At 38.6% G+C, this 24,722-nt stretch overlaps 1 protein-coding gene across 1 annotated transcript; it reads right to left on the reverse strand.

Moving 5' to 3' along the window:
- Positions 1-11,085: 11,085 nt before the first annotated feature.
- Positions 11,086-17,762, reverse strand: LOC109216341 (arginyl-tRNA--protein transferase 2-like). Its single transcript, XM_019380483.1, has 6 exons — positions 17,290-17,762; positions 16,650-16,688; positions 15,857-16,007; positions 13,695-14,837; positions 12,139-12,454; positions 11,086-11,769 (listed from the first exon to the last, which is right to left on the reverse strand). The coding sequence occupies exons 1-6, from the start codon at positions 17,459-17,461 to the stop codon at positions 11,653-11,655; spliced, it is 1,938 nt and encodes a 645-aa protein (XP_019236028.1). The 5' UTR covers positions 17,462-17,762; the 3' UTR covers positions 11,086-11,652.
- Between the last annotated feature and the right edge of the window lie 6,960 nt (positions 17,763-24,722).

Consider the following 24,722-nt stretch of genomic DNA (forward strand, 5'->3'; position numbering starts at 1 on the left):
TTAGAATGGCAAAGGAGGATGTACCTAAAATTGCATTCATGACTCATTCTGGACATTTTGAATATCTAGTGCTGCCATTTGTCCTTTCAAATGCTCCTACTACCTTTCAAGGACTGATGAATGCCATCATTTAGAAGTTCTTTAGAAAGCAGGTGTTGGTTTTCTTTGATGATATACTTATCTACAGCAGCAACATGGATGATCATCTGGTGCACTTAAGAGCTGTATTTGTGGAGATGAACAAACACCAGCTCTTTGCCAAAAAGAGCAAGTGTTTCTTTGGAGTTTATAGGATTGAATACCTAGGACACTTCATTACAGTAGAAGGTGTATCTACTGACCCTCACAAGATAGAAGCTATGCAGAACTGGCCTACCCCAACTGCACTCAAACAGCTAAGAGGATTTCTAGGTTTGGCAGGCTACTATAGGAGATTTATTAAAGCTTTGGGGTCATCTGTAAGCCTTTAACTGAATTAACTAAGAAGAATAACTTCAAGTGGTCACCTACAGCTGATGCAGCCTTTGCAGAACTAAAGAAAGCTCTAACTAATGCACCTGTTTTGGCTTTACCTGATGCTACCAAAACATTCACTGTTAAGATTGATGCAAGTGACTATGGAATAGGAGCAGTTCTTATGCAAGAAGGACATCCTATAGCCTTTATCAATAAGGCTCTATCATCTAGACATTCTGCATTACTTGTCTATGATAGGGAATTACCGGCTATTGTGCATGCTGTCTCTAAATGGTCGTAGTATTTGTTGGGACAAAGGTTTGTCATAAAAACTGATCAAAAGGCTCTAAAGTTTCTTATGGAACAGAAACTTCACACCAATTCTTAGCTGTTATGGTTAACTAAGTTGATGCCTTTTGATTACACTATAGAGTACAAAAAAGGAGTTGAAAATAAAGTGGCTGATGCCCTTTCAAGAGTAACGGGAGCAAAGTTGTTAGTACTCACATTGTCACATAACAATAATGATTTGCTTCAATCTATTGCTGACGGTTGGAACTCATACCAAGAGCTTCAATAGTTGATCGAGGAGCTTCAAGTTGATCCCACCAAGCATAAGCAATTCTCTTGGATGCATGGTCAGCTAAGGAGGAAAGGGAAACTGGTGGTTGGCAAGGTACCAGAACTAAGGAAAGCAATCATAACAACATGGCATGCTGGTCCTCAAGGAGGTCATTCAGGAGTAGAAGCTACATTAAAAAGGTTGGTGACACTGTTCTATTGGAAAAATATGAGGGCATAGGTGAAGGAGTTTGTCCGGAAGTGTGACATTTGTGACCGGAATAAATTAGATCTAGCTGCATACCCGGGTCTGTTACAACCATGGCCTATTCCATATGTCGTGTGGTCACAGATTAGCATGTACTTTATTGATGGATTACCTAAGTCAAACGGATGTGAAGTAATTTTAGTGGTAGTTGACAGGTTGAGCAAGTATGGCCATTTTATTCAATTAAAGCATCCCTACACTGCCCAATCTGTTTCCAAGGTTTTCCTAGACACAGTGGTAAAACTACATGGGATGCCTGATGCCATCACTAGTGACAGAGATGCCATTTCTTGAGTTCTTTCTGGCAAGAACTCTTCACTCTACAAGGGGTACAATTGCACACCTCTTAACAATATCATCCTTAGTCTGATGGCCAAACTGAGGTGCTGAGCAGGAGCCTTGAGACATACTTAAGATGCTACTACAGTGAGGATGCTACTAATTGGTATTCATGCTTGCATATGCCTGAATATTGGTACAACACTTCCTTCTGCTCAGCTATACAAACTATTCCCTATAAGGAATTGTATGATAGACCTCCACCATTACATTTGCCCTATCTTCCAGGAGAATCAGCTTCTGCTGAAGTTAAAAACACACTAATCAATAAGGAACTGAAAATCCAGCTGCTCAAGCATCATTTGAGAAGGGCACAACTCAGAATGAAGCAACAGGTAGATTCTCATAGAAATGACAAACAATTTGCAGTAGGAGATAGGGTTTATTTGAAGGTTTAGCCCTATAAGCAAGTAACAATTTCACATCACTCATCTCACAAGCTAGCTGCCAAGTATTATGGGCCCTTTCAGATCATCAAAAGGATGGGTCCAGTTGCCTATACTTTTTTGTTACCTACTGGTGTAAGGATTCACCCCACAATTCATGTGTCCTTATTAAAAAAATGTTATGAAGTTCCCTCCCAAATTTCTTATCCTCTTGTCATTGACTTAGCAAGTCCTTATTGCCCCGACCCTGAGCTTGTTTTACAAAGAATAATGATCAAAGGAGGCAACAAGGTTGTGGCATAGGTTCTGATTAAATGGCATGGACTGCTTGCTGATACAGCAACATGGGAGCTGGTTACTATATTGCAGATAAGATTTCCCGCATTTGATCCTTGTGGACAAGGATCTTCTATTGGAGGGGAGTACTGATACACAATTATTAGAAAGGGAATGGAGTCCAGAAAAAGAGGCAAATTAAGTCAGCTATCACAGTTAGTTAGGAATTCAAAAAAGTAGTTAGAGTTAGTTGGAGTTTGATAATAACTAACTTCCGTTAGCTGAAGGAATTTGTTAGGGAAGCTCTTGATTTTTCTTTCAGTGTAATAGATATAAATATAGTGTATTACACAAATTACAGAGATGAATAATAATACAATTCCTATTCTACTTCTCCTCTCTTCTTCTTCCTCTCTTCTTCTTCCTTCTTCTCTGCACTCATCTTAGAGTTGATTTCTCGAATTACTCCTGAATCAACTGTTTACCTCGAAAGTACGAGTAACAATTAAATTTGATTTGTGGTTTTAAAGATATGTGATTTAGTTCAATACCAATTAATAATCAAGAAGTATAAAGTATATATGAAAGAAATGAATGAATCAAACCAGTGTTACTAAACAGTATCAGCCTCGAGCTTAGTGACCTCAAGATGAACCAAGAACAATAAAGTGAGAACAGTAAAGAGAAAAGACAAGTTTGATGAACAATGAGCCAGAAAAATAAGATAGTGTATTCTTTGCCAATGATTGGATGTCGTTTACAAATGATTGGGGTCCCCTTTATATAATAGGGGAACCCTAAATAAGGTACATTTTCATTTACAGTAAGGAATTTTATTGGGACAGCTGTCTAACCGCCTAATACGGAATCGTACAATTCTCTTTCGAGATTTGCACCATGATTTTGGGGACGTGGCAGGAATCTCACTCATTTTGTTAGAGATTCATAACGGCATTATTTCAAGGTCGGTCATACTCGATGTCCATCGAGTACTTCGATCTTCGAAGCCTCCCATCGGGCTCACTCATGGTCTATTTTGATTTCTCTCCTGAACTAACCCTCGATTCCACGAAATCGGGTAGCCCCGATTTCTACCGTATACAGATAGTCCCCTCGTTCTTTAGAGTATAACGACAAAAAATGAATTGAGTGCTTGATCTTTACCCTGATTTCTTATGACATCATCATCGTGACGTAAGCGACTGAGGAGACAAAAGCTTGGAAGCTGGCCTTTCCCGAGGATGACTTCGAGAACTATAGCAATTCTGGCGGTAAAGAAGATTCTGTGGGCGAAGACACTTCTGCCGATAAGGATCGCGCTGCTTAGGTTTCGTGTTCTTTGTAATATTTTTCTTTTGAGGCTGGTCGGCCCTCATGAGAAACTCTTGATCGAGATCCATAGCCCTTGTTAATAGGTTTATACAAAACTTTTTTCCTTCCATGGCTTCTGAATCTGTTATCCTTTTGTGCGGGTCAGAGCGTCTTAGCATAAAATTCCCTTTGAATATCCAAAGTTTTGAGATGGTAATGACCGACAATAAGTACCGCCCTTGACCGTTTATGATCAATGGACCCCGGATGATCATCTGAACTTGAGTTTGAGTAGCTCTTAGGCCAAACAATCGATGATGTAAGGTAGCCCCTGGGCTTGATGGTTGAGTGGGTATATGCTCGAACTTGAAATGAAATATAGCCCTTAGGATTTATAGTCGAGTGAGGATTTGCTCGACTCGAAGTAAAGTTAGCCCTTAGGCTTTTATAGATAGTCCCCGAGTGAGAATTTGCTCGAACTCAGGTAGCCCTTGGGCTCAGTAGTCGAGTGAGTGCTTGCTCGAACTCGAAATAAAGATAGCCCTTAGGCTTTATAGATAGTCCGCGAGTGAGAATTTGCTCGAACTAGGGTAGCTCTTAGGCTTAGTAGTCGAGTGAGTGCTTGCCCGAACTCGAAATAAAGTTAGCCCTTAGGCTTTGTAGATAGTCCCCTAGTGAAAGTTTGCATGAACTCGAGTTAAGGTAGCCCTTGGGCTTTTTTATATTGGCCCTTAGGCTCTTCGGATCGGCCCTTAGGCTCTTTTGGTTGGGCCAATTCGGCCTCTAATAACGACTATAATTTTTCCCTCTTTTCGGCTAAAAGACTTGATGAAAATTTTTTACCAGTTGGGTTTTTCAAAGGTTCGACCGATTGGAACCTTATTTGTAATTCATTTGTGTAACGACAATCGATTACCTCTTGAGGCTTTTTCGAAGCTGATGTTATCGAAGCCTTTAAATTATTCGAGGACGAAGCCCTTTATCATTTGCTTTTGCCGAGGGTAGACTAATTTAACCGGATTTTCAAAGTGTTTGAAGGCCTTTATTTTATGGCGGAAGTCGGACGTCTCCGAGCCGCATTATTTCAGTCGTAGCCTTTTTATATGACCGTAGTCTTTAGTAGATCGTAGCCTTCGGGTATGTCTCTTGGACTTGTTTCCCGATAAGATTTCGAACTTGTTCAAAATGTTAGTCCCCGAGTGTGATGGCCTTGGCCTGTTATATTGGGGGTGCCTCTTTGAGGTCTTATTATTTCGAACTCAGATAGCTCGAGTAAATAGTCCTCGAGTGTTCGAGACATGCTTGCACTTGGGTTAAGATAGCCCTTGGGCTTTTATGATCGAGTGAGGATTTGCTCGAACTCGAAGTAAAGTTAGCCCTTAGGCTTCATAGATAGTCCCCGAGTGAGAGTTTGCTCCAACTCGGGCTAAGGTAGCCCTTGGGCTTTTGTATTTGTCACGGATTTCGGATGTCTCCGATATGCGTTAGTTTAGCCGTAGCCTCTTTAGTTCGGAACTTGCCCTTTGGGCTAATCTTCCCTTTCACTTCGAGCTTGCCCAAAGTGTTAGTCCCCGAGCGGGGTGGCCGTGGCCCGCAAAATCGAGGATTGCCTTTAAGGTCTTATGGTCTCGAAATGTTAGCAGTTTGATTCCGTTCGCTTTTGGGACAGCAGCCCTCAAGCATGGGTCAGTTGTCCGAATTTTCGCCGTGATCGGCCCTTAAGCCTGTTTACACAATAGATCAAGAGTATAAAATATGAAAATTTTATAAAGGCAGGGGAAATCGACAAGGAAAAGTACTTCTCTTGATAGATGATTATACATGCGCGCATGCTTGATGTCTAGGGCTCGAGTAACCTATATGGGCACGGTTCATCTAACGGTTTGGCCCTTACAATACTTTCCTATCGAGACCCGCTGTCATGAAGTGATTTCCTTGTCAAAGAGCAGACATTCAAAGGTAATGCCCTCCAGTATTCGAGGCTTACTGTAGGGAACCTCGGATACTGTTGAATTGCTTTTAGTTAGCACGAACAACGGTTGCCTCGTTAAAAACCTCGCCAAAAAAACCTATTTGGGACAAAAACTGGTCAAAGGGAAAAAGAGTGCAACACGTGCTTCAAGATCCAGAGCTTCGTGCAGATCCTTATCGATAGCCTGCAAGTGTTAGTCGAAAAAATAGAAAAGATTGGATTGGGGTCTTACCTTTATTCGAACTTTGGATACTTAACGTGATCTTCCTCAGCATCAAGCCCCCGTGAATTTTGACCTCGATTATTTCTCCTCTCATTTCATGTGAAGCCTTGCCCGGAACTGTTGTCTCTATAGTCTCCATTGTACGATTGATATCGACCTCTATTCGACCTCGGCTCTCGATTGATATCCCTTTTGATCCTATCCATGATCCTGCTAGGATAAACGGACCCTGGAGGAGTCCCAGTTGATCGTCTTCGACCCTAATATTCGATTGATACCGATTATGTACGTCGGCACAAGTGACAGCCGGGTACTCGATTAAACTTTGCTTCAACTGCTGTGCCGCTATGGAACTCCGAGTGTTGAGACCTTGAGTGAAAGCTTGAACAGCCCAATCATCGGTGACCGGAGGCAAATCCATCTCTCCGCTTGGAATTGAGATACGAATTCCTTGAGTATCTCGTTATTTTTTTGCCTTATCTTGAAAAGGTCCGACTTTCTTGTTGCAATTTTAATGGCTCCGGCGTGTGCCTTTACAAAAGAATCTGCAAGCATAGCAAACGAATCAATAGAATTAGGGGGTAAGTTGTGATACCATGTTAAGGCACCCTTCGATAGAGTCTCCCCAAACTTTTTCAGCAGTACAGACTCGATTACGTTGTCTTCCAAGTTGTTTCCCTTTATGGCGCATGTGTAAGAAGTAACGTGTTCATTTGGGTTAGAGGTTCTGTTGTATTTAGGTATATCGGGCATACAAAACTTCTTTGGGATGGGTTTCGGAGACGCACTCGGAGGGAACGGCCTTTGTACGAATTTCTTGGCATCCAATCCCTTCGAGATCGGGGGTGCCCCTGGTATTTGATCAACACGGGAGTTATAAGTCTCCACCTTCTTGTCATTGTCCTCGATCTTCTTTTCCCCGGACTCTATCCTCTTGGTGAGCTTTTCGAGCATTCTCATAATAGTGGGGTCAGTCCCCGAGCCATTTTCGTTTGACCTCTCTGGCGCCGGTTCAACACGTCGAATGTTTTCCGATTCAGCTATACTCGGAGTTTTGTTCTGACTCTGAGCACGTCGAATGTTTTTAGATTCAGCTATACTCGGAGTTTTGTTCTGACTCTGAAGTTGAGCGATGGCGATTTGCTGAGCTTGCAGCATCTCGCATATCACTTGGAGGCTGACTCCCCCATCCACTACAAAAAAACTGGAATTAGCTACGAACGTCGTCGCTAATCTGTCGCTAAAATGCTCGTAGCTAGCAGAATTTTTTGATAATCCGTTGCTAATCCGTCGCTAAATGAGATTAGCGACGGAATTTTCTGTTTAGCTACAGAATTTGTCCGTCGCTAAAACCTGATTTTTTAGTAGTGATCTCCTATTCGTGGTGTTCCTTGGCCTCCAGATCAGGCTTCCCTGCGTACACTCCCTCCAGGGTCTATGCCTAGATCTGCATTCAAAGCAATGTGCGAACTAATATCAACTGGTTCCACATTTGGCATTTCCCCTGGGTTTATCGGTGGTACTCCGACCCCTACATTGTTGTTTTCCCCATGAAATCCAAGACCTTCGCTGTCATGAATAGGTGTATTTTGCGAGTTCGACATGTTTAATTCTGAGAATCAAAAATTCTTGACAAGAAAAAGTGTAAAGATAACGTGTGTTATGAGAATCAATAATGAAATAATCACTATTATCTTTAGCCCCACGATGGGCGCCAAACTGTTTTCCTCGAAAATACGAGTAACAATCAAATTTGATTTGTGGTTTTAAAGATATGTGATTTAGTTTAATACCAATTAATAATCAAGAAGTATAAAGTATATATGAAAGAAATGAATGAATCAAACCAGTATTACCAAACAGTATCGGCCTCGAGCTTAGTGACCTCGAGATGAACCAAGAACAATAAAGTGAGAACAGTAAAGAGAAAAGACAAGTCTAATGAACAATGAGCCAGAAAAATAAGATAGTATATTCTTTGCCAATGATTGGATGCCGTTTACAAATGATTGGGGTCCCCTTTATATAGTAAGGGAACCCTAAATAAGGTACATTTTCATTTACAGTAAGGAATCTTATTAGGACAGCTGTCCAACTGCCTGATACGGAATCGTACAATTCTATTCCGGTATATGCGCCATGATTTTGGGGACATGGCAGGAATCTCGCTCATTCTGTTAGAGATCCATAACGGCATTATTTCGACGTCGGTCATACTTGGCTTCGGTGTCCATCGAGTACTTCGATCTTCGAAGCCTCCCATCGGGCTCACTCATGGTCTATTTCGATTTCTCTCCTGAAGTAACCCTCGAGTCCACGAAATCGGGTAGCCCCTATTTCTACCGTATACATCAACTCTGTGATCCTCAAGTTAAGTGAGCTCCTGGAATTGCGTAACATATGGTTCCAGTGTATGTATGTTAGGATTCTGAGTCATGATAGTAAATGAGTCGATATTTTCCTTGTGCTCTTTCCTTCAGGCTTTCCACTGCCGACATGGGAAGGCTTACCTCTTCAGTAAGGTGTAAGTCTCTTTGTTTCTGCTCAACCTTCATTAGATCTACTGCAACATTTTAATGCCAAAATTAATGTTAGCACTTGCATGAGCAATCAAATCAAAGTTGTGCAAATTACTTTCACTTTGTTCTTGCTAGTTTCTACAGTATTAAAGTCATTATCATTCCATGTATTCTCTTTTTCGCATTAATGGTATTGTTATCTGAAGTAACAGTGGGAAAAGCTACTGCAGAAAGCCTATTCTTCTTTTGTTTTATCTGTGGTGTTGAGGTCCTTCATTTAAACAAAGATGACTTTTCAACAAGTTCTTTTATTAGACTGACTTTTCAAAAGCCTATGCTCAACATTTTTGTAGGACGTTTCATTTTTGTTATGTTTGGATTCAATGATTGCTATGACACAGTGGCCTGACCGTTTTTTGGTTTAATTTGATAATGTTCATCATACTATATATGGATAGCTCCATTCCTCAGCTTCATGCTCGCTGACATCTTTGTAAGAATATCCTTTGCATATAAAACTAGCTTTCTGAATTATTTCCTTTTACAAAATAGAGAAATTAATACAGAATTGAGTGGTGTTCTACCACATTAATTGTTATATAATATGCACTATCCTGTAAGTGTACTTTAAGAATTGCACATGTATCAAAACTTGCAGGAATCTTCTTCAAATGTATTTTCAACTTGGGAGCAATGCCGTGATGGATATCTCATGTGTGCACTGGCCTCAAGTGTCCATCTGTTCTGCTCCTCTTGATTTGTTCGTTTAAACATATAAGGGAAATGTATCACGAAGAATAGGCCTTTTCTGCTCTTGGATATACTATAAAAATATGTCACGGGTTCAAGGTGTGGAAACAACCTCTTGCAGAAATGCAGGTTAAGGCGGCGCTGATTGAGGATTGTTGAATTGCTTGCTCATTCAGCAGCGCTCCTGCCTGCCTAATCAATCGTACATTGTGGTCCAGAACATAACTGACCTTCTGTATATAGTAATACATGGATACCTATTTCCATATCTATGATCTCCCTATTTGCAGTTTCAAATGCTGAATTGAAATTGATATAATAAATTGGCTTGGATAGAAAGTAATAAAGCTGATAATTGACGTGTTTGGTAAAATAATCTTGATAAATAGTACTTATTCTGTTAAAATGGCTAAACTGCGGAATTCTTCCGACTCCTCCTTCCTACTCTTCACAGTATATAAATTCTCGGGAGAATTACACAAAAATACAGTTCACCTACATACATTGCAGCAGAATAACCCAGTTACAACTTTGCAAATCTGTAGCCCATTAATAATAAGCCAACGTTTGAAAAATAAGCATTTTTTTCTTTCTTTTTTCATTTTGCAAATCTTCAAGCACCAAAATTCAGTGATTTTTTATTCTTCTTCCCCAAGTTTGTATATATTCCTATTCCAGCTACAAAAAATTCAAATTCATATATAATGCAACTTGAAAACCTTAAGTTTTCTTCTTTTCCAACTTCCAAATAGCATAAATAAAAAAATAAAAACTGAGAAAATTATTGCACGTTCATGATTTTGCAAATAAATCAACAAGAAAAGTCGATTTATACATAGATTGAGCATATAAAATTTTAATTTTAGATTTAACTACACATGTGCATTACATGTATAATGATGTATAACTTTGTATAAACTTGTATATACAATCTCTAATAATGTATATCAGAAAAATAAGACAAAGAAGAAGAAAAGAAGAAAGTGTCAAACATCCGTGGATGCCTACTATACACGTACAATGTATATACACACTTATACATTAAAAATATACCTAATTTATACAACATTGTACGCATATATACATACTTATACATATTTATACAATATTGTATAAGTTTGTATAAACACTACCTATACAAGTTTACACCAGAAAATACCTTCTGTCCATCACCACATTACAGTTTTCGGTGGTTGCTGGTGTTAAATTTTTCCGGCGAGGTTTTGGCATTCAAATCTGGGCTTCACCAGTAGCAAAGGATGAAACAAAAACTAAGAGAAATAAGAAAATATGAGACGAGGTCGCCGGAGATGCTCTTTTAGGCAAGATCTGATAGTTTTAGGCTAAGATCTGATAGTTTTTGGACTGATATGCCAAATTTTATTGTTGTTCCTTAACCTTTAATTAACTCAAAAATCGAAATCTAATTGACATAGAATGGGAGGATTATCACGAGTGTGTACAAAAAAATTCTATAATTTTTAGGGAGAAGGAAGAGAGAGGCGAGTGAAGAGAGATTGGGTATGCTGGGAAAGAAGAAAGAAGAAAAGAAAAAAACCCTAGAAGTATGTCTTTAATAATGGGCTAAAGACTGAAAAGTTTCTTTCAAGATATATACAATCTGGGCCAAATCGGGTAAAAACTTCAAACATGGGACATTTTTAGTTGGGTTGTTGTGCCAAGTGATTAAAAGCGTAATTCTTTCTAAATTCTATGATTTGTTCTAAAATTGGATATATTTGTCTTCCATTGTAACTGTGGGTTTACTATAGTCTATACTATTTGATCACTTACGGAATTCAAACTGTCAGTTTACTTTCTATTTTATAAGTAGTACTAAAAGAAAATAATATAAAATTGTTTTAAAGTTAATATGGTGTAGAAATATTATATCAAGTTTAAATTTGATTTGAAACTTACGCAAGTTATATGAAAACAATATTAGTATATAGCATACTATTGTGTTTATTTCCCACTTCTTTTAACGACGTGATATATTTTCATGTTCAGAAGTCAAGAGATAATGGATTTCAAAGCTGATAGTATTAGAGAAGATCATTGTCTTCCTCCAATTGGTTAATATCCAAAAACGAGGGGGACTTCGTCAAGCAGTAAATTTAATGAACCGTTGTAAATTAAACACGATCCAAAACAACCTGGCAATCAGACTGCAACAAATATTCTTAGTAGCATATGCCCCTCAAAGTCATTCTAAACGACTTCTAAGATTATTTGCAATGTAATATGTGCTGCTTTCATAATGGGAGAAGGATAAAGCAAGCCACTTGATGCTTGAAGATTTCCAATCAGGGACCATATTGAGTAGCTCCACCCCAACCTGATTCTTGTTTATTCCATGTCGACTAGCAGAGCAGTACAGTACCAATAACAAGCCCCTGAATTACGATTGCTTCAGGATGCAACTCCCGTTGAATAACTAAATTAGTTTTTCACACCAAGAAATGCACTGTTGATGCACAAACTTCAGGAGGTTTTCCCAGGCTCCTCAGCTCTACCAACAGCTTGACAAGGACACCATAAAATTACAATGAGGGCAAGAACTTTATGCACTGAATTAATAGATTATTGTGTTAGCCCAATGAATAAACCATTCGTTCAGAGAGCTCTGTACCAACAGCCCTCATGTATCTGTGCAGTTGTGTCTCCATAAACCGCCTTTCGCTGGAACCAAAAGCTTCCCGCAAATCCTTTGAAGAAAGAAAGTAATTCGGTTACATTAAGCATATAACAGAAAAAGAACCATTGGAAAGGTATTTTTTTGCATGAGTTTTCTGAATCAGAATACTTACTAGAAGCAGCATAACAAGTCTATCTATCCTTAAAGCCATATTTTTTCAAAGGGTAAACCATAGTGGAGAACCAGATCACTACTTGCTGCTTCTTAGCTGTTTTGTTTTTCATTTCTATACCTCACATTTGTGTTTGTCATCATTCCAAAGCACATAATTTTAAGAGGACTTTATGTGTAACATTTTTAGTCTAGAATACTTATAATAAGGACTATACTTCACTTTGATATGCAAAAGCTGTTAATGTGAAAGGCAATGAATATTTACTTCGTATCTCAGACGAACTTCCTTCAACCCAATCAAAACATTGCCAACGTCTCCACTTTCTACTTTGGGCAATTGAACGTCACTGCTCCCAAGGTCCAATTCGTCATCTGAATCTTCAAAATCAGAGTCATCCATTTCCTCATCCTCACCAACAAAAATATCATTTGATCCATGAAACTGTTTTTCATCATTTTGCTCCTCATAATTTTCAAGGATACTAGGCGATAAATGCTCTCCATTTTCTGCGGCAATATCAGATAAAACCACATACCGTTTTCTGTCTAGCAGTGGCTTGGCAACATCAAATGGAACCCACCTAATTAGAAGAAATATTGTCAGTCAGAACACAGAAGGTTAGTCCTGGTGCAATACCAGATCATGAATGGTGAGTAATCCTACTACATGATAACAGTTAGCACGCGAACTTGATTGTGACTAGAAATGGTAGAAAGGCCAAACTGAGGCTTTTATACAATTCAAGGGCCTCTTGTGCCATTTTCCCTTAAAAGAATTCCAATCTGGTCCATTTAACAAGATATCAGGACCATATTAGGCTAAGGCCACGAAAAAAATTAAGCATATTAGTATTTCTGTTTCATAGATAATAGGATCCAAGTCACTTACACTTTATGCTGCAATAGATCAAGCCAACTAATTGAGCTTGACTCAGCTGATTCAAAATTACTAACCAACAATTGACCTGGAAGCATCATTCAATCACATACATGGCAATGAGAAATGCCATGAACAAAGTGGAACAAATGAAGATCTTAAAATAATAACCCATGATTTATTCACCAAATATGGAGACACACACACACACACACCATCAATAGCCAGTGTCTACGTTGCCCTAGAACATCACTACCCCATAGCAGATAGTAACCTCAGGGCCTACTTCGAAACCACAATAGTCATGGCCTTGGAGCATCAATCAGTAAACGGCATGGATGATGACTTGGACAAGCTCTCGTTCATCCAAACAGATTTCGTGTTTACTCAAACCAATCATATCTAATTATATCCAACAAATTATTTTGTCTCCCTTCTTATATTTTTTAATGCGAATTCAAGATTGGGACATTAAGTTGATACTGCAGTGTTTAAGTTTCGATAACATAAGTTGTTCATTACAAAAACTTCAGCCAATCAAGTCTAATTTTACTAAATTGCTCCTAACCATAACATTTGCCTCCTTTATTTTTTCTTACTTAATATATAAAAATCTAGAACTCAATTCAAGAAAATGAAGATAATGGAGAATGACCTCACTCAAGACACGGGTATAATGCCAGTTTAGTATAAACAACAGAAGAAGTGGACGAATATTCTGCTTAAACAGAACTAAGCTAAAATTGTCAAATTATATTACAATATCAACAATGCGTCCTATTTTCTCTCAAGAAACATTCTCAAATCTAAGAAAGAAGAACTACAAGCGTTTTAGTAAAATATGGATAGCAGAATAGCAAGTTTTAAAAGAATAACGGTCTTGTCCTTAATCTCAGATTAACAATATGTTTCTGTTTGCAATTTAAGAGAGAAGATAAACTTACTGATAACGCAAAGGGCAGAGCAGCTCAGAAGGCCGGTATGCTGCTTTGTATCTCATTTTGTTGCAGGAGTGAATGTAGTAGCCCAGATAATAGTACTGGAGACTTGGACAATGTACTTGATTCTCCTTAATCCACCCTATTTCTTGTAGGGCTGAGTACTTACCTAAAGATAAGAAGGCTAGATCTGGATCCCAGAATAAATATTTACTTGACAAACACTTGGGAAGGATGTCTACTACACCAACTGCAACTAGCCGTCCATCAATCAGATACTGCTGATGGAAAGAACCAAAGCCACAGGGGGGAACAGTAAGGTCCCCAGAGGGTGGAACGAATACTAGAGGTGTATCAACCAAAAATCTCCTATATGAGCTCTCAGCAACTTCGTCTGGCGAATCATTGTGCACCCTAATCTGGTACCTTCTATACAAGGAATATTCTTCCGGATCAAAACTGGACCTTTTAAGACGAACCTCAAACCTCCTTCTTTTGAGCTCAGGGTTTCCTTGTGCTGTTGATGAGAAGCTCTCTTTACTGCAGCTTCCTGGTGTGGATTGCTTTGACTCATTCTGGCTGCTCACTACACTGTCTTCATCAACTTGTCTTTCAGAAGAATAGAAGTTTATATGTCCGTTGCAAGCTCTAACTAAAAAGCCTGATGATTCTGCTAGATTATTTAGACAGCTAGCTAGTTTTTCAGCAATCAATTTTGGGGAATCAGCAGCCAGTTCGCTCTCCCAAGCCCCCAATTTTGATGTTTTTCCATGCTCAACATCTTTTCTGCATCGCCTTATAGCAGCTGCAATTTGGAACGAGATGCTGCTGGTAAATAACAGATCCTCAGACCCTTCAGTGGATAACTTTCTTTTCACAGGTGCAACCTTTTTGACAGAGGCTTTTGGAAACTGAACGTCAGAGCAGACATCCCCACTTTCAATGCATGTTTGTACTGCTTTATCTATCTGACTTTCCATATAGGGGATCAACGGTTCAGTTTTGTTCTTTTCTTCAAGGTTATCTCTCAAGGACTTCATTGTTGCAGGGCTTCGACTTTGACTGAAGGTAGTGGTTTGTGAAACGCCTGAAGTATCTGTGGTATCCATCAAGTCATCTGATCTTCGACCCAATGTGCCATCCAGAAACCTAGGCATTCAATTTTTTTCAAGCTTAACCATATATAGAAAATCCCAATTTCCAATACAGTCTAACACCATGTGCAGATTTTGAAGTTTGTGCAATCACAAATCATCCACTTGATTTAATGAGCTTGATATTAGCAACAACCAAACTCTAAATAAAGTAAATCTTCCAATTCTTCTTGATAAATGTTATCCCCAATTTATGATGAACCGTTTGTCGAACTGCACCCAAATCTCATACCCCCCCCCCCCCCTCTCCACATACACATACACACACACATGCACACACACATAACCCAAGAGCATCCAACAAATCCTATAATTCAGTCATTAAACCAACTGCCAAGCTTTGCTGTCAAAGTGTCACAATCACTAAACGTAAGAGTTTTCAAGTATAGAACACCATTAGGACTTTATAGTCCGTCCACATGAATATGGCACCGTGAGGGAGTAATCTCAGCTCAGAAGGAAGAAATAGATCTAGGAACACAAATCTAACGAAAGAAAGGAACTTGGCCAAAGATATCAGGATAATAATGGAGACCATAGACTTTAGAAGCAAGGGAGTACTGAACACCTGCTTTCAGATAAATCATCAAATCAACTACAGTTGTTATCTCAATGACCACTCAATGGCTTCGAGGTAGCAGACAGAGGCATTCTGCAAAAGCGCCTGAGTAAAGACAGATCCCAGATAAATAAGAAGGACTGTAAGTGTGAGCTCCAAACACTCCTGGAAAACTTTTTGTGTAACCCATATGAATCTGTGGAATAAAGAGTGTTTATGGAGCTGATGTTCCATGTCAGACCCAGCAAAAGGTGAATACAATTTCGTGACACTGCCTTCCATCCATAATCATCATTTGTAGTACCCAAGCTATAATGATTTGAAATGGCAGAGTAATAGACATTTCTGACAGTCACTTAGAGGCTAGTGATTTAACTATGATGTTTTGTCTACAACCATTAATTTAGCTAGAATTAACTTACTAATCATAAAGAAAAGGGGAAACAATAAGATACCTCTGCATCCTTTTCAGTACCCGACGTTGTTCTTTGGAAGGAACAAATTCACCTGCTCTGAGACGGATAGTGTAAGATGGACAGCATGTCTTCTCCATCTCAGGCTTGTACAAGAAACAGCCAGATCTTCTCCATCCTCTGTCTAGAAGAGCTACAAAATAGAAAACCAATATACAACCATGTAACAAAATTTGATTAGGAAACTCATCTAATCTACAGTGTCTCTGCAATCAGAATTCAGAATCACATGACAAAGACAGGCTGTTGCTTCTATGCATATGTACATGGGAGAGGTGTTCATTCTCAACGAGAAGAGACATCTGCATGTGCTACAAATCTCTTAAACAGATTATGAAACTTAAAATACAGCATACGTAGTAAAGGTAGCTTTATTAGGTAGTAGTCTATGTACATATAAAGTAGGCAACAACATAAGGTAAAGCAACATATGTGGCCATTCCGCATAGGTCTTGTTGCGCAGAGTTCCATAGTATCTGTGCTGGTGAGAGGTGGCAGCCTGGCAGGTATCTGATGAATTGAGGTGCGCAAGCTGGCGCGGACATCACCGTCATAAAAAAAAAGTGTGGGCCCATTCTATTCTTTCAGAAAGAGAGAAAGTTACGAAACTATATGTTCCAAGCCTTAGTTATCAATTTATCATTCAGGGGAACTCCAAGGTAAGTAATAATATCGCATGCTATTACTACCATGCTTCAGGCAATCAGACATAATGATTTTAAATGGTCAAAAAGAATCTGGGCGCTACTGTTTGAATGACTGTTAATTTACTAACCTTGATAGTCATCAACTGTCAGACTGCGTGCCCATACACCTGCAAAGAAAGCAAATAAGTTTAGAAAAAGGGTCTAAGTGAAGTATTGATGCAAGTATCTCTGCTTGGACAGTGAAAGCAAAATATCAATCAATTAACTACGCCTCAATCCCGATCTAGTTGATGTTGGCTATAAGAATCCTCTATATCCATTCTGCTCCACTCAATATTTCAAACCCCTAAATTGCTTAAGAGACAAACTAAGGCTTCTTTAAAACTAGAGATTCTCTAAATTTCACACTTATCCTACCAATCATACATTTTCTAAAAAAACTAGAGAAACTCCTGGCAAACACCTAATCTAGAGTAACAACAACTAAGTCTTCCAAGTAACGAGTATTCCCCAAAATAGAACCTTTGCTATTATAGTGCTTTGCTCTTATTCAAGTCCTCGTGAATTCGGAGAGATTGTAAATCTTACCATAAGATTGCACCATGTAAACGAAAAATGTACAAAATTAGCCAGAACAATATAATTTGCACAACTAACAATCCTGGCACCTAGCTCAACTGGTCTTCAAATCCGATCCTCCGATCAAGTGTTTAATGATAATTCAACATAATCGCATCAACTATTAGTACTCTAAATAGCCATGCTTACCGTGAGAGATACTAGTAGGGCCACCAGATTTACAGTAGCCACATGAGTTCCTACGGCGACCAACATCAGCAACCACAGTTTCGCCCCTGCTGTTTCCACCACCGCTGCTATTGCTATTCCTATTACTGTTGCTGCTGCTCGCTTCACTTCTCATCTTCTTCTTCTCAGACATCTTAGATCTTTATTCAAATCATCACAGCCACCATGATTTCTAGGTTTTTTTTGGTCCTTAACAGAAATTAGAAAGCAAAAACCAACGAAATTGGATAGGCATGATTTGCTTCGCCGAATTGAATGAGGGAGGGGGTGGTTGTTATGGTACAGATAAATTTCAACTGTAGAACAAGTCGTAATGGTCTCTTCGGGAACATTATTAATTATAAATAAATAAGAGAACAACAACAATTTGCAAGGGAATATGCCTATTTTCCTTTAACTGCGTACTTCGTGTGCAAGTTGTTCCTTTTTTCCCGTAAAATTTCTTTTTGAGGAATCAGTGGAAAATGATAGTAAACGACTAAACGTTAAGAAATAAACCTGGTAAAAATAAAATAATTACATTTAAGAGATAATGTGGAAGCATTATGATATATCACTACTAGTCCTTTTGTTTCTTTTCTTTTTTGTATTTTTCTGTTTTGTCATGCCCTTTAAAATTATTAGTGTCAACAACTCCTAGAGAGATGCCAATTCTATGCGTTTGGATATGACCTAGCTGAAGTTGCAGAGAGCATTTGGAAGTTAATAATTTTAAAAGTATTAACAGCACATTAGGTATGCATGTCCTCCTAACAACAACAACAACTCAGTGAAATCCCACAAGTAGGGTCTGGGGAGAATAGTGTGTCCGCAGGCCTTACCCCTACCCTGAGGGAGTAGAGGTTATTTCCGATAGACTCTCGGCTTAAGAAGACGAAAAAAGACAATATATCAGTACGAGCAACAGAAACCAGAAACATAATAACAGTATCGATAAGAATCAGAAAATAGACGGAAAAGCAATAACAATAACCAGTAAATACGGCCCGTTACTATGAAAAACGGAACAATAGTGTGAATACAAATACAAAACACTAGCAGCTGTGAGCACGTGATTTTTGCCCTATATGAATTACTCCCAGAAATTCAAAACAAAATAACTTTTTTCAGTGTTTGCAATTTTATGGATTTTTGTGACATTTTCTGTTAATTGTTTGCATTTTTATTTGTGCATTTTAATTAGTGAAAATACAAAAAAAAAATATGTTGCATTTGCATTTAGGGTTTGACTTTGCATTTTTAAGAATTAACTAGTAATTAAGTATTTTATTAAAAAGGAAAAATCACAAAATAGTTTCATTTGCACTTTTGGAGTTAATTTTTTGATTTTAGTAGTTTTCCTTTTTAATTCGTTAGTGGTGGTAATTATCATTTAGGTTTAATTATTATTTTTAGGATAATTAGGTGTTAGGAATTAATTAGGATTTTAGTTTAATTTTGAAAAAAAGAAGAAAAAGAAAACAAGAGAAGCAAAGGAGGGTAAGGTCAGATTTGGGCCTATTCTTTAATTTTGACCAAGCCCAAATATTTTTCCCCAATACCCGGACAATTGATCTCACACCCGGCCCAAATCCGTTACTACACTTAGTCCAAGCCAACCTGACCAAACGACGTAGTATGGGGGTGGGGCTGTGTCGTTTTGAGTTTAATAGGTTCGATTAGATCTTGGCCGTTCATTTCTTCCATCTAATGGCCCAGAACAGGTCTCCAATATCACATAAGAATGTCTGAGAAACCTCAGAACCCTTCAGTTCATCCAAACACCCCTTACTTCGTCTACTCCATATCAAACCCTAGTCTGTCATTGTCACCGGCGTTCCAGCTCCAACCACCACCAAAATCCAGCCACGCAACCCTCACTCACTCTTGAACCCTAGTCCATCACTACTTCTCTCCAAATCCTAACCAAATCGGACCAGTGTTGAATCTAAATCGAAGGAAGAAAATATTTCAAGTTTTCAAACTCCTATGAACGATATGGTTCGAAACGGATATTGACCGTGTGTTTTCTTCGAGAACAAACGGGTAATGTTTGTTTTGACTCAAATCGAAGCTGTAGAGTTCATCAAAGCTTTGTCTGGGCGACTTTGAAGGTATTATTCTCGTTTTTCTTCCGTCGTCTTCCTCGTCGATTTAGTTATCCGGGTTCTTGTTCTGTTCTGTCTCCTTCATCGCCATGTTGCCTTTTCTTCTCGTTTTATTTTCCTTTCTTTCCTCCTTGTTTCTGTGTTAATTCGGATAGGCAATAGTTTTAGGTTAATCTTGGATTAATTCTGTTTAAAGGGGTTTAAAATTAATTATGTGTTCATAATCATGATTAATTGACCGAGTTTTCTTGGGCCTTCGTTTTGTGCTAATCGTTTGGGTCAGGGTTTTGGGGGTCTCAGAACACTCGTGGTTTGATTAGAGTCCTTGGGCCCTCGGTTTATTTGATTCACCCCAAGAGTAGCCCACTTAAGTCATGGGGTCAATTTGAAGTAAAAACAGAGGTTTTAAAGGTTAGTTTAGGAATTTAGCTGGTGGAATCTTTGTTGTAACAGATTGGGAAGCCCCTAGAAGCTTCTAGTATGGGTTCTAATTTCATTTTCAGGCTTTAGGGTAGTATAACTTGGGTAACAAGTCAATAAATGAAGGATTGTTAAGCTAAAAATGTCCTATATCTAACCACCGCTCACCCCGATCACATATTGGCACGTTCATGATGCATCATAATCAAAAGGCCGTAAAGTAAAGAAGATTGAAAACTAGTAAGGGACTACAGGTGCAAAACAGAACTCTTAAGGTCTGCCCTATTTGCTGGCTTATAAAAGCAGCCTATTCTTGCCTCCCAAGGGAGGATGGGAGAAGAGAATTCCAAAAATAAAAATAATCATTAGCACTATATTGTCAAGAGAAAAAGTCCAGAAAATACAAAAGGGCAGAAAATTTCTACTATTCGATTGCATTGTCAGTGATTTTCGGATTCTGTCAATTTGTTGAAAACCATAGTGTTTCAATAATGGGATTTGAGATGAGTTGATATTGGTTCTGGAAAGTTTTTGGGTCAAGCTTCGTTGAAGTTTACTGTTCCATTAGATTTGGAACTGATTTTTGTGGTTTCAATTGCTCAATCTGGGTTGTGCTGTTGCTGAGCTTATTGATCCTTACTTCCCTTTTGTTATTTCTTTTCCAGGTATTTTCTTAATCTTAAAGGGCAAGAGATTGATGAAACATGTAGATTGAAGTTTGATTTGAATACAACTTGTTTTTGAGATGATTTACTTTTTGATTCCCCTGTTTATTCAACTATCTTGTAATAGAGATTCAGTCTTACATGTCGGTTGAGTTGTTTATCCATTTAAGATTTTGTATGTCTAATAGCCATAAGTAAGAGTAGCTGAGCATATGTATGCGTAATAGATAATATTACTTGACATGTTTTGCTTTGGTATTAGCTATTCCCATTCTGACTCCTTTTAGATTTCTCGTTCTACTGAGTATGCCACATTTGTTTAATCAAGCTGCATGTTAAGTAGGTAAGGTCATGTGTAATAGAATCGAGATTATTGTGAGACTGAATGGCCAGTTTGGGTGCACCAGTATGCCTAAAGGATTTCAATTATAATTAGTTTCTTGCTGAAAATTAGTTGTTGAATCATGCCTTAGTCCAGTAATATGTTAACCGTGTGTAATTGCTCAATGTTCATCCGCTAATCTTAACTGAGTGTGTTCTTAGGCTGTCTGAGTGTGGGTAATTATGATTTAAGGAGATCAGGCTCTAGTCTTTCAATAATAGATTTAGTTTCAGTTCAATTTGATTATGAGCAGGTGTGATTGGAATTTATGGATTTGCATTACTCAGTCAATATTTTCAGACTAGAAAAGAAAGCAAAGTCCAAAGTCATTTTTACGTAATTGTCGACTGAAATGAAAGGTGCACTGTGGGCTGCAAACTCGAATAAAATGGGCTTTGTGTTGATATATGAGTTCGAACCCATTTTTACTGAGTGCTAATCTACTCTGATTTGAGTTCTTTCGCAGACCTTAGTGGGATTGGGGATCATTTGCAGTACAAAAACATTCTAGTCCCTTGGGCCTCTCAGCAGGCCCAACTTTATTTTAAACATTAATTCCACAACAAATTGTTATGGCCCTCGTGTTAATTCAGATACAAAAATTAATTATTCGTAGCAAGCCTTCAGGGCCGTTTAAAACACGATTGTGGTTGCGTATACATTCGCGTAACATGACCATGATCCTAAATTAATTCGGGGTATGCGTTCGCGCAACTTCGCTCAATCTTTTCTTAATAATAAAATAGGTTACAAGCTTTTAATCATCTTTTTTAGTTCACGTAAGTTCATCAAAATCACATATGGCCATTTAGTAATTTCGTAGGCTAGATAAAAATAATATTTCGTAGAAATATCCTTTAAGGCCGTTTGAAAATACCAAGTGTGGTTGCGTATACGTCCGTGTAACACAACTACACTTCTATAAACAAAATTGGAGTATGCGTTCGCGCAACTTCGGCCCAAACTTTTCTTAATAATAATTAAGCGTCATTGATTGTGGACACGTTCGCGTGACATGATTTTTGACGCATCAAACGAGCGAGTATACGTACGCGTAACCCGTTTCAAGATAATTTCTCTTATCTAAAAGCGGTGAAGGAAGTAAAAGCACATAGGTTCTAAAATCGGTAATTAAACAATTTTAGTAAGCCATGTATTATCAAAGCGACCGTGCTAGAACCACGGAACTCGGGAGTGCCTAACACCTTCTCCCGGGTTAACAGAATTCCTTACCCGGATTTCTGGTTCGCAGATTGTATACAGAGTCATTCTTTTCCTCGATTCGGGATTAAAACCGGTGACTTGGGACACCATAAATCTCCCAAGTGGCGACTCTGATTTTTAAAAAATAAATCCCGTTTCGATTGTCACTTCAAGTTGGAAATAACTCCCTTATTATACCCTTTTACGGGGGTGTAGTGAAAAAAGGAGGTGTGACAGCTCTGGCGACTCTGCTGGGGATTGAACCCAGAACTTTTGTTCAGGGTTCAAGAATTCGAACTTGTTTTATGATTTTTACTCGGCTTATTTATTATTGATATTATTGCATTATGTGAACCTTTGTGCTAAATGCTATCTGTTTACCGCTTTAATATTGCTGCATTGTATATAATTGTCTTCTTACGCCACCCCTTTAGTTTTTTTAAAATTGGTGCATACGTTCGCGTAGCCCGCTTTTTCTAGAAAATATACCAAATAGAGCGAGGCTGGGCAAGCGACAAGGTCGGGCAGACTTCAGTGCTCCCGGTACGTCGCCCCCTCCTCGGCCCCAGTTGTCCGCTCGGGTACCCCAAGTCTAGACCAAAACCCCAGTTTTTTTTTTAAAACCTAGAAGAACACAGCCTCATGCCGGATCCCTAGTAGGAGCGCTTGTTTGCATCACATGCATTTTGGCTTAGGGGACTCAACACAGGGGTTGGGTCCGTCTAGGACAGGTGTACCCCAAAATAACAGACCATCATGATGCATCCTATGTGCTATGTGAACATTCATTTGTTTTGGCTTGCATGCTGACCGGCTAAATAAGAAAAGAAAAGAGAGGAAAAATCAAAAAACAAAGAGAGGGGAAAAGAGAAAGAGAGAAAAAGACCAAGAGTGATGTAGGAAAGGAGTAAACCCGGTTCTAAAGAAAAACCCAATGCTTGAAAATACCCCGAAACTCTGCCGATTTTTCTTTTACAAAAAAAAAACAGTCATTTCAAAGTCAAGTTGGCCGAACTACGCAGGTCTGATTCCCATCGGATATGGAATATGTAGGCAACCTACATAAGGTCCGGCCTTATTTTGAAAAAGAAAAGAAAAAAAGAGAGAGAAGCGAGGGAGTCAAACAAATGCAGTCAGTCAAAATAAGCCGATTCAGTGTCGGTAGTGTTTTAAACCATTCTTACCGAGATAGCCTTAGAATATTCTTCCGTTGTCGAAGGGCTATCCTCGTAATCGAATGGGCAAAGTTGAGAAGTGTCACAAAATAAGCCTCCCCCGGCCTCAAAATTCATGTGGAATTGGGAAGGGGCCATATTTGCAAAGCTAGCCTTTTGGCTAAAATTGGCATATCAAGGAAGGGATCATGGTCTTTTGTTTTAAAACTAGAAACTTTCTTTCAAAAAAGGTCCATTAGAGTCAACCCTAACCCCACCTTTCTACAGGAACAAATGAATATTATCCAGGATCCGCCTGAAGTGGTCAGGGGGCAGGCTCGAGTACATTTGCGCATGTGGTGGAATGATTTGGATCAAGATGGTCAGAAATGGGTAAGAAAATAATTGGGCGCTCTTATAGACATTTGGGAGATCAAACCACGAGACGATCTGATCAAGGCTATGATAACTTTCGGGGACCCTGCTCGTAATGTTTTTCGCTTCTCAGACTTTGAGATACCCCTTCTTTGGAGGAGATAGCCGGGTACATTGAGTTCGGACGAGATTTGAGGAAGCAACAGCTTATATTTCCAAGGGCTCCGTAGTGCACAAGTTTTTTGACCTCCTGAATATCAGTAAACAGACAAGCAAGAACCGTGTAAGCGAAGGGTGTTGTGCTTTCCACTTTTTGTACTTCAGGTTTGGGCACTCTTCTGGTTTTGAGGCATATAAAAAGGGGTTGTGCAACAAACAAGATAAGGGTCTTTGGAAACTTCATCGCCGGTTTGCATTTATCGTGGCATTTTTGGGGATAATGGTTTCCAAATGAGAAGGGGACAGTGGATATACGTATGGCTAGAATTGCACAAATCCTCANAGCACGTGATTTTTGCCCTATATGAATTACTCCCAGAAATTTCAAAAACTAAATAAGTTTTTTTTTCAGTGTTTGCAATTTTTGTGGATTTTTTGTGACATTTTTCTGTTAATTGTTTGCATTTTTATTTGTGCATTTTTAATTAGTGAAAAAATACTAAAAAAAAAAAAAAAAATNTGTTGAATTTTGCATTTAGGGTTTGACTTTGCATTTTTTAAGAATTAACTAGTAATTAAGTATTTTACTAAAAAGGAAAAATCACAAAATAGTTTCATTTGCACTTTTGGAGTTAAATTTTTGATTTTAGTAGTTTTCCTTTTTAATTCGTTAGTGGTGGTAATTATCATTTAGGTTTAATTATTATTTTTAGGATAATTACGTGTTAGGAATTAATTAGGATTTTAGTTTAATTTTGAAAAAAAAGAAGAAAAAGAAAACAAGGGAAGCAAAGGAGGGTAAGGTCAGATTTTGGCCTATTCTTTAATTTTGACCAAGCCCAAATATTTTTCCCCAATACCCGGACAACTGGTCTCACACCCGGCCCAAATCCGTTACTACACTTAGTCCAAGCCAGCCTGACCAAACGACGTAGTATGGGGGTGGGGC

Source organism: Nicotiana attenuata, unplaced genomic scaffold (genome assembly GCF_001879085.1).
Source record: "Nicotiana attenuata strain UT unplaced genomic scaffold, NIATTr2, whole genome shotgun sequence".
Taxonomy (NCBI): Eukaryota; Viridiplantae; Streptophyta; class Magnoliopsida; order Solanales; family Solanaceae; genus Nicotiana; species Nicotiana attenuata.

Coding starts and splice junctions, on each gene's coding strand:
- LOC109216341 (XM_019380483.1), bottom strand. CDS start 17,461: ATGTCTGAGAAGAAGAAGATGAGAAGTGAAGCGAGCAGCAGCAACAGT. Junction 16,689..17,289: donor CCCTACTAGTATCTCTCACG/GTAAGCATGGCT, acceptor CTTTCTTTGCAG/GTGTATGGGCACGCAGTCTG. Junction 14,838..15,856: donor GTACTGAAAAGGATGCAGAG/GTATCTTATTGT, acceptor TTGAATGCCTAG/GTTTCTGGATGGCACATTGG.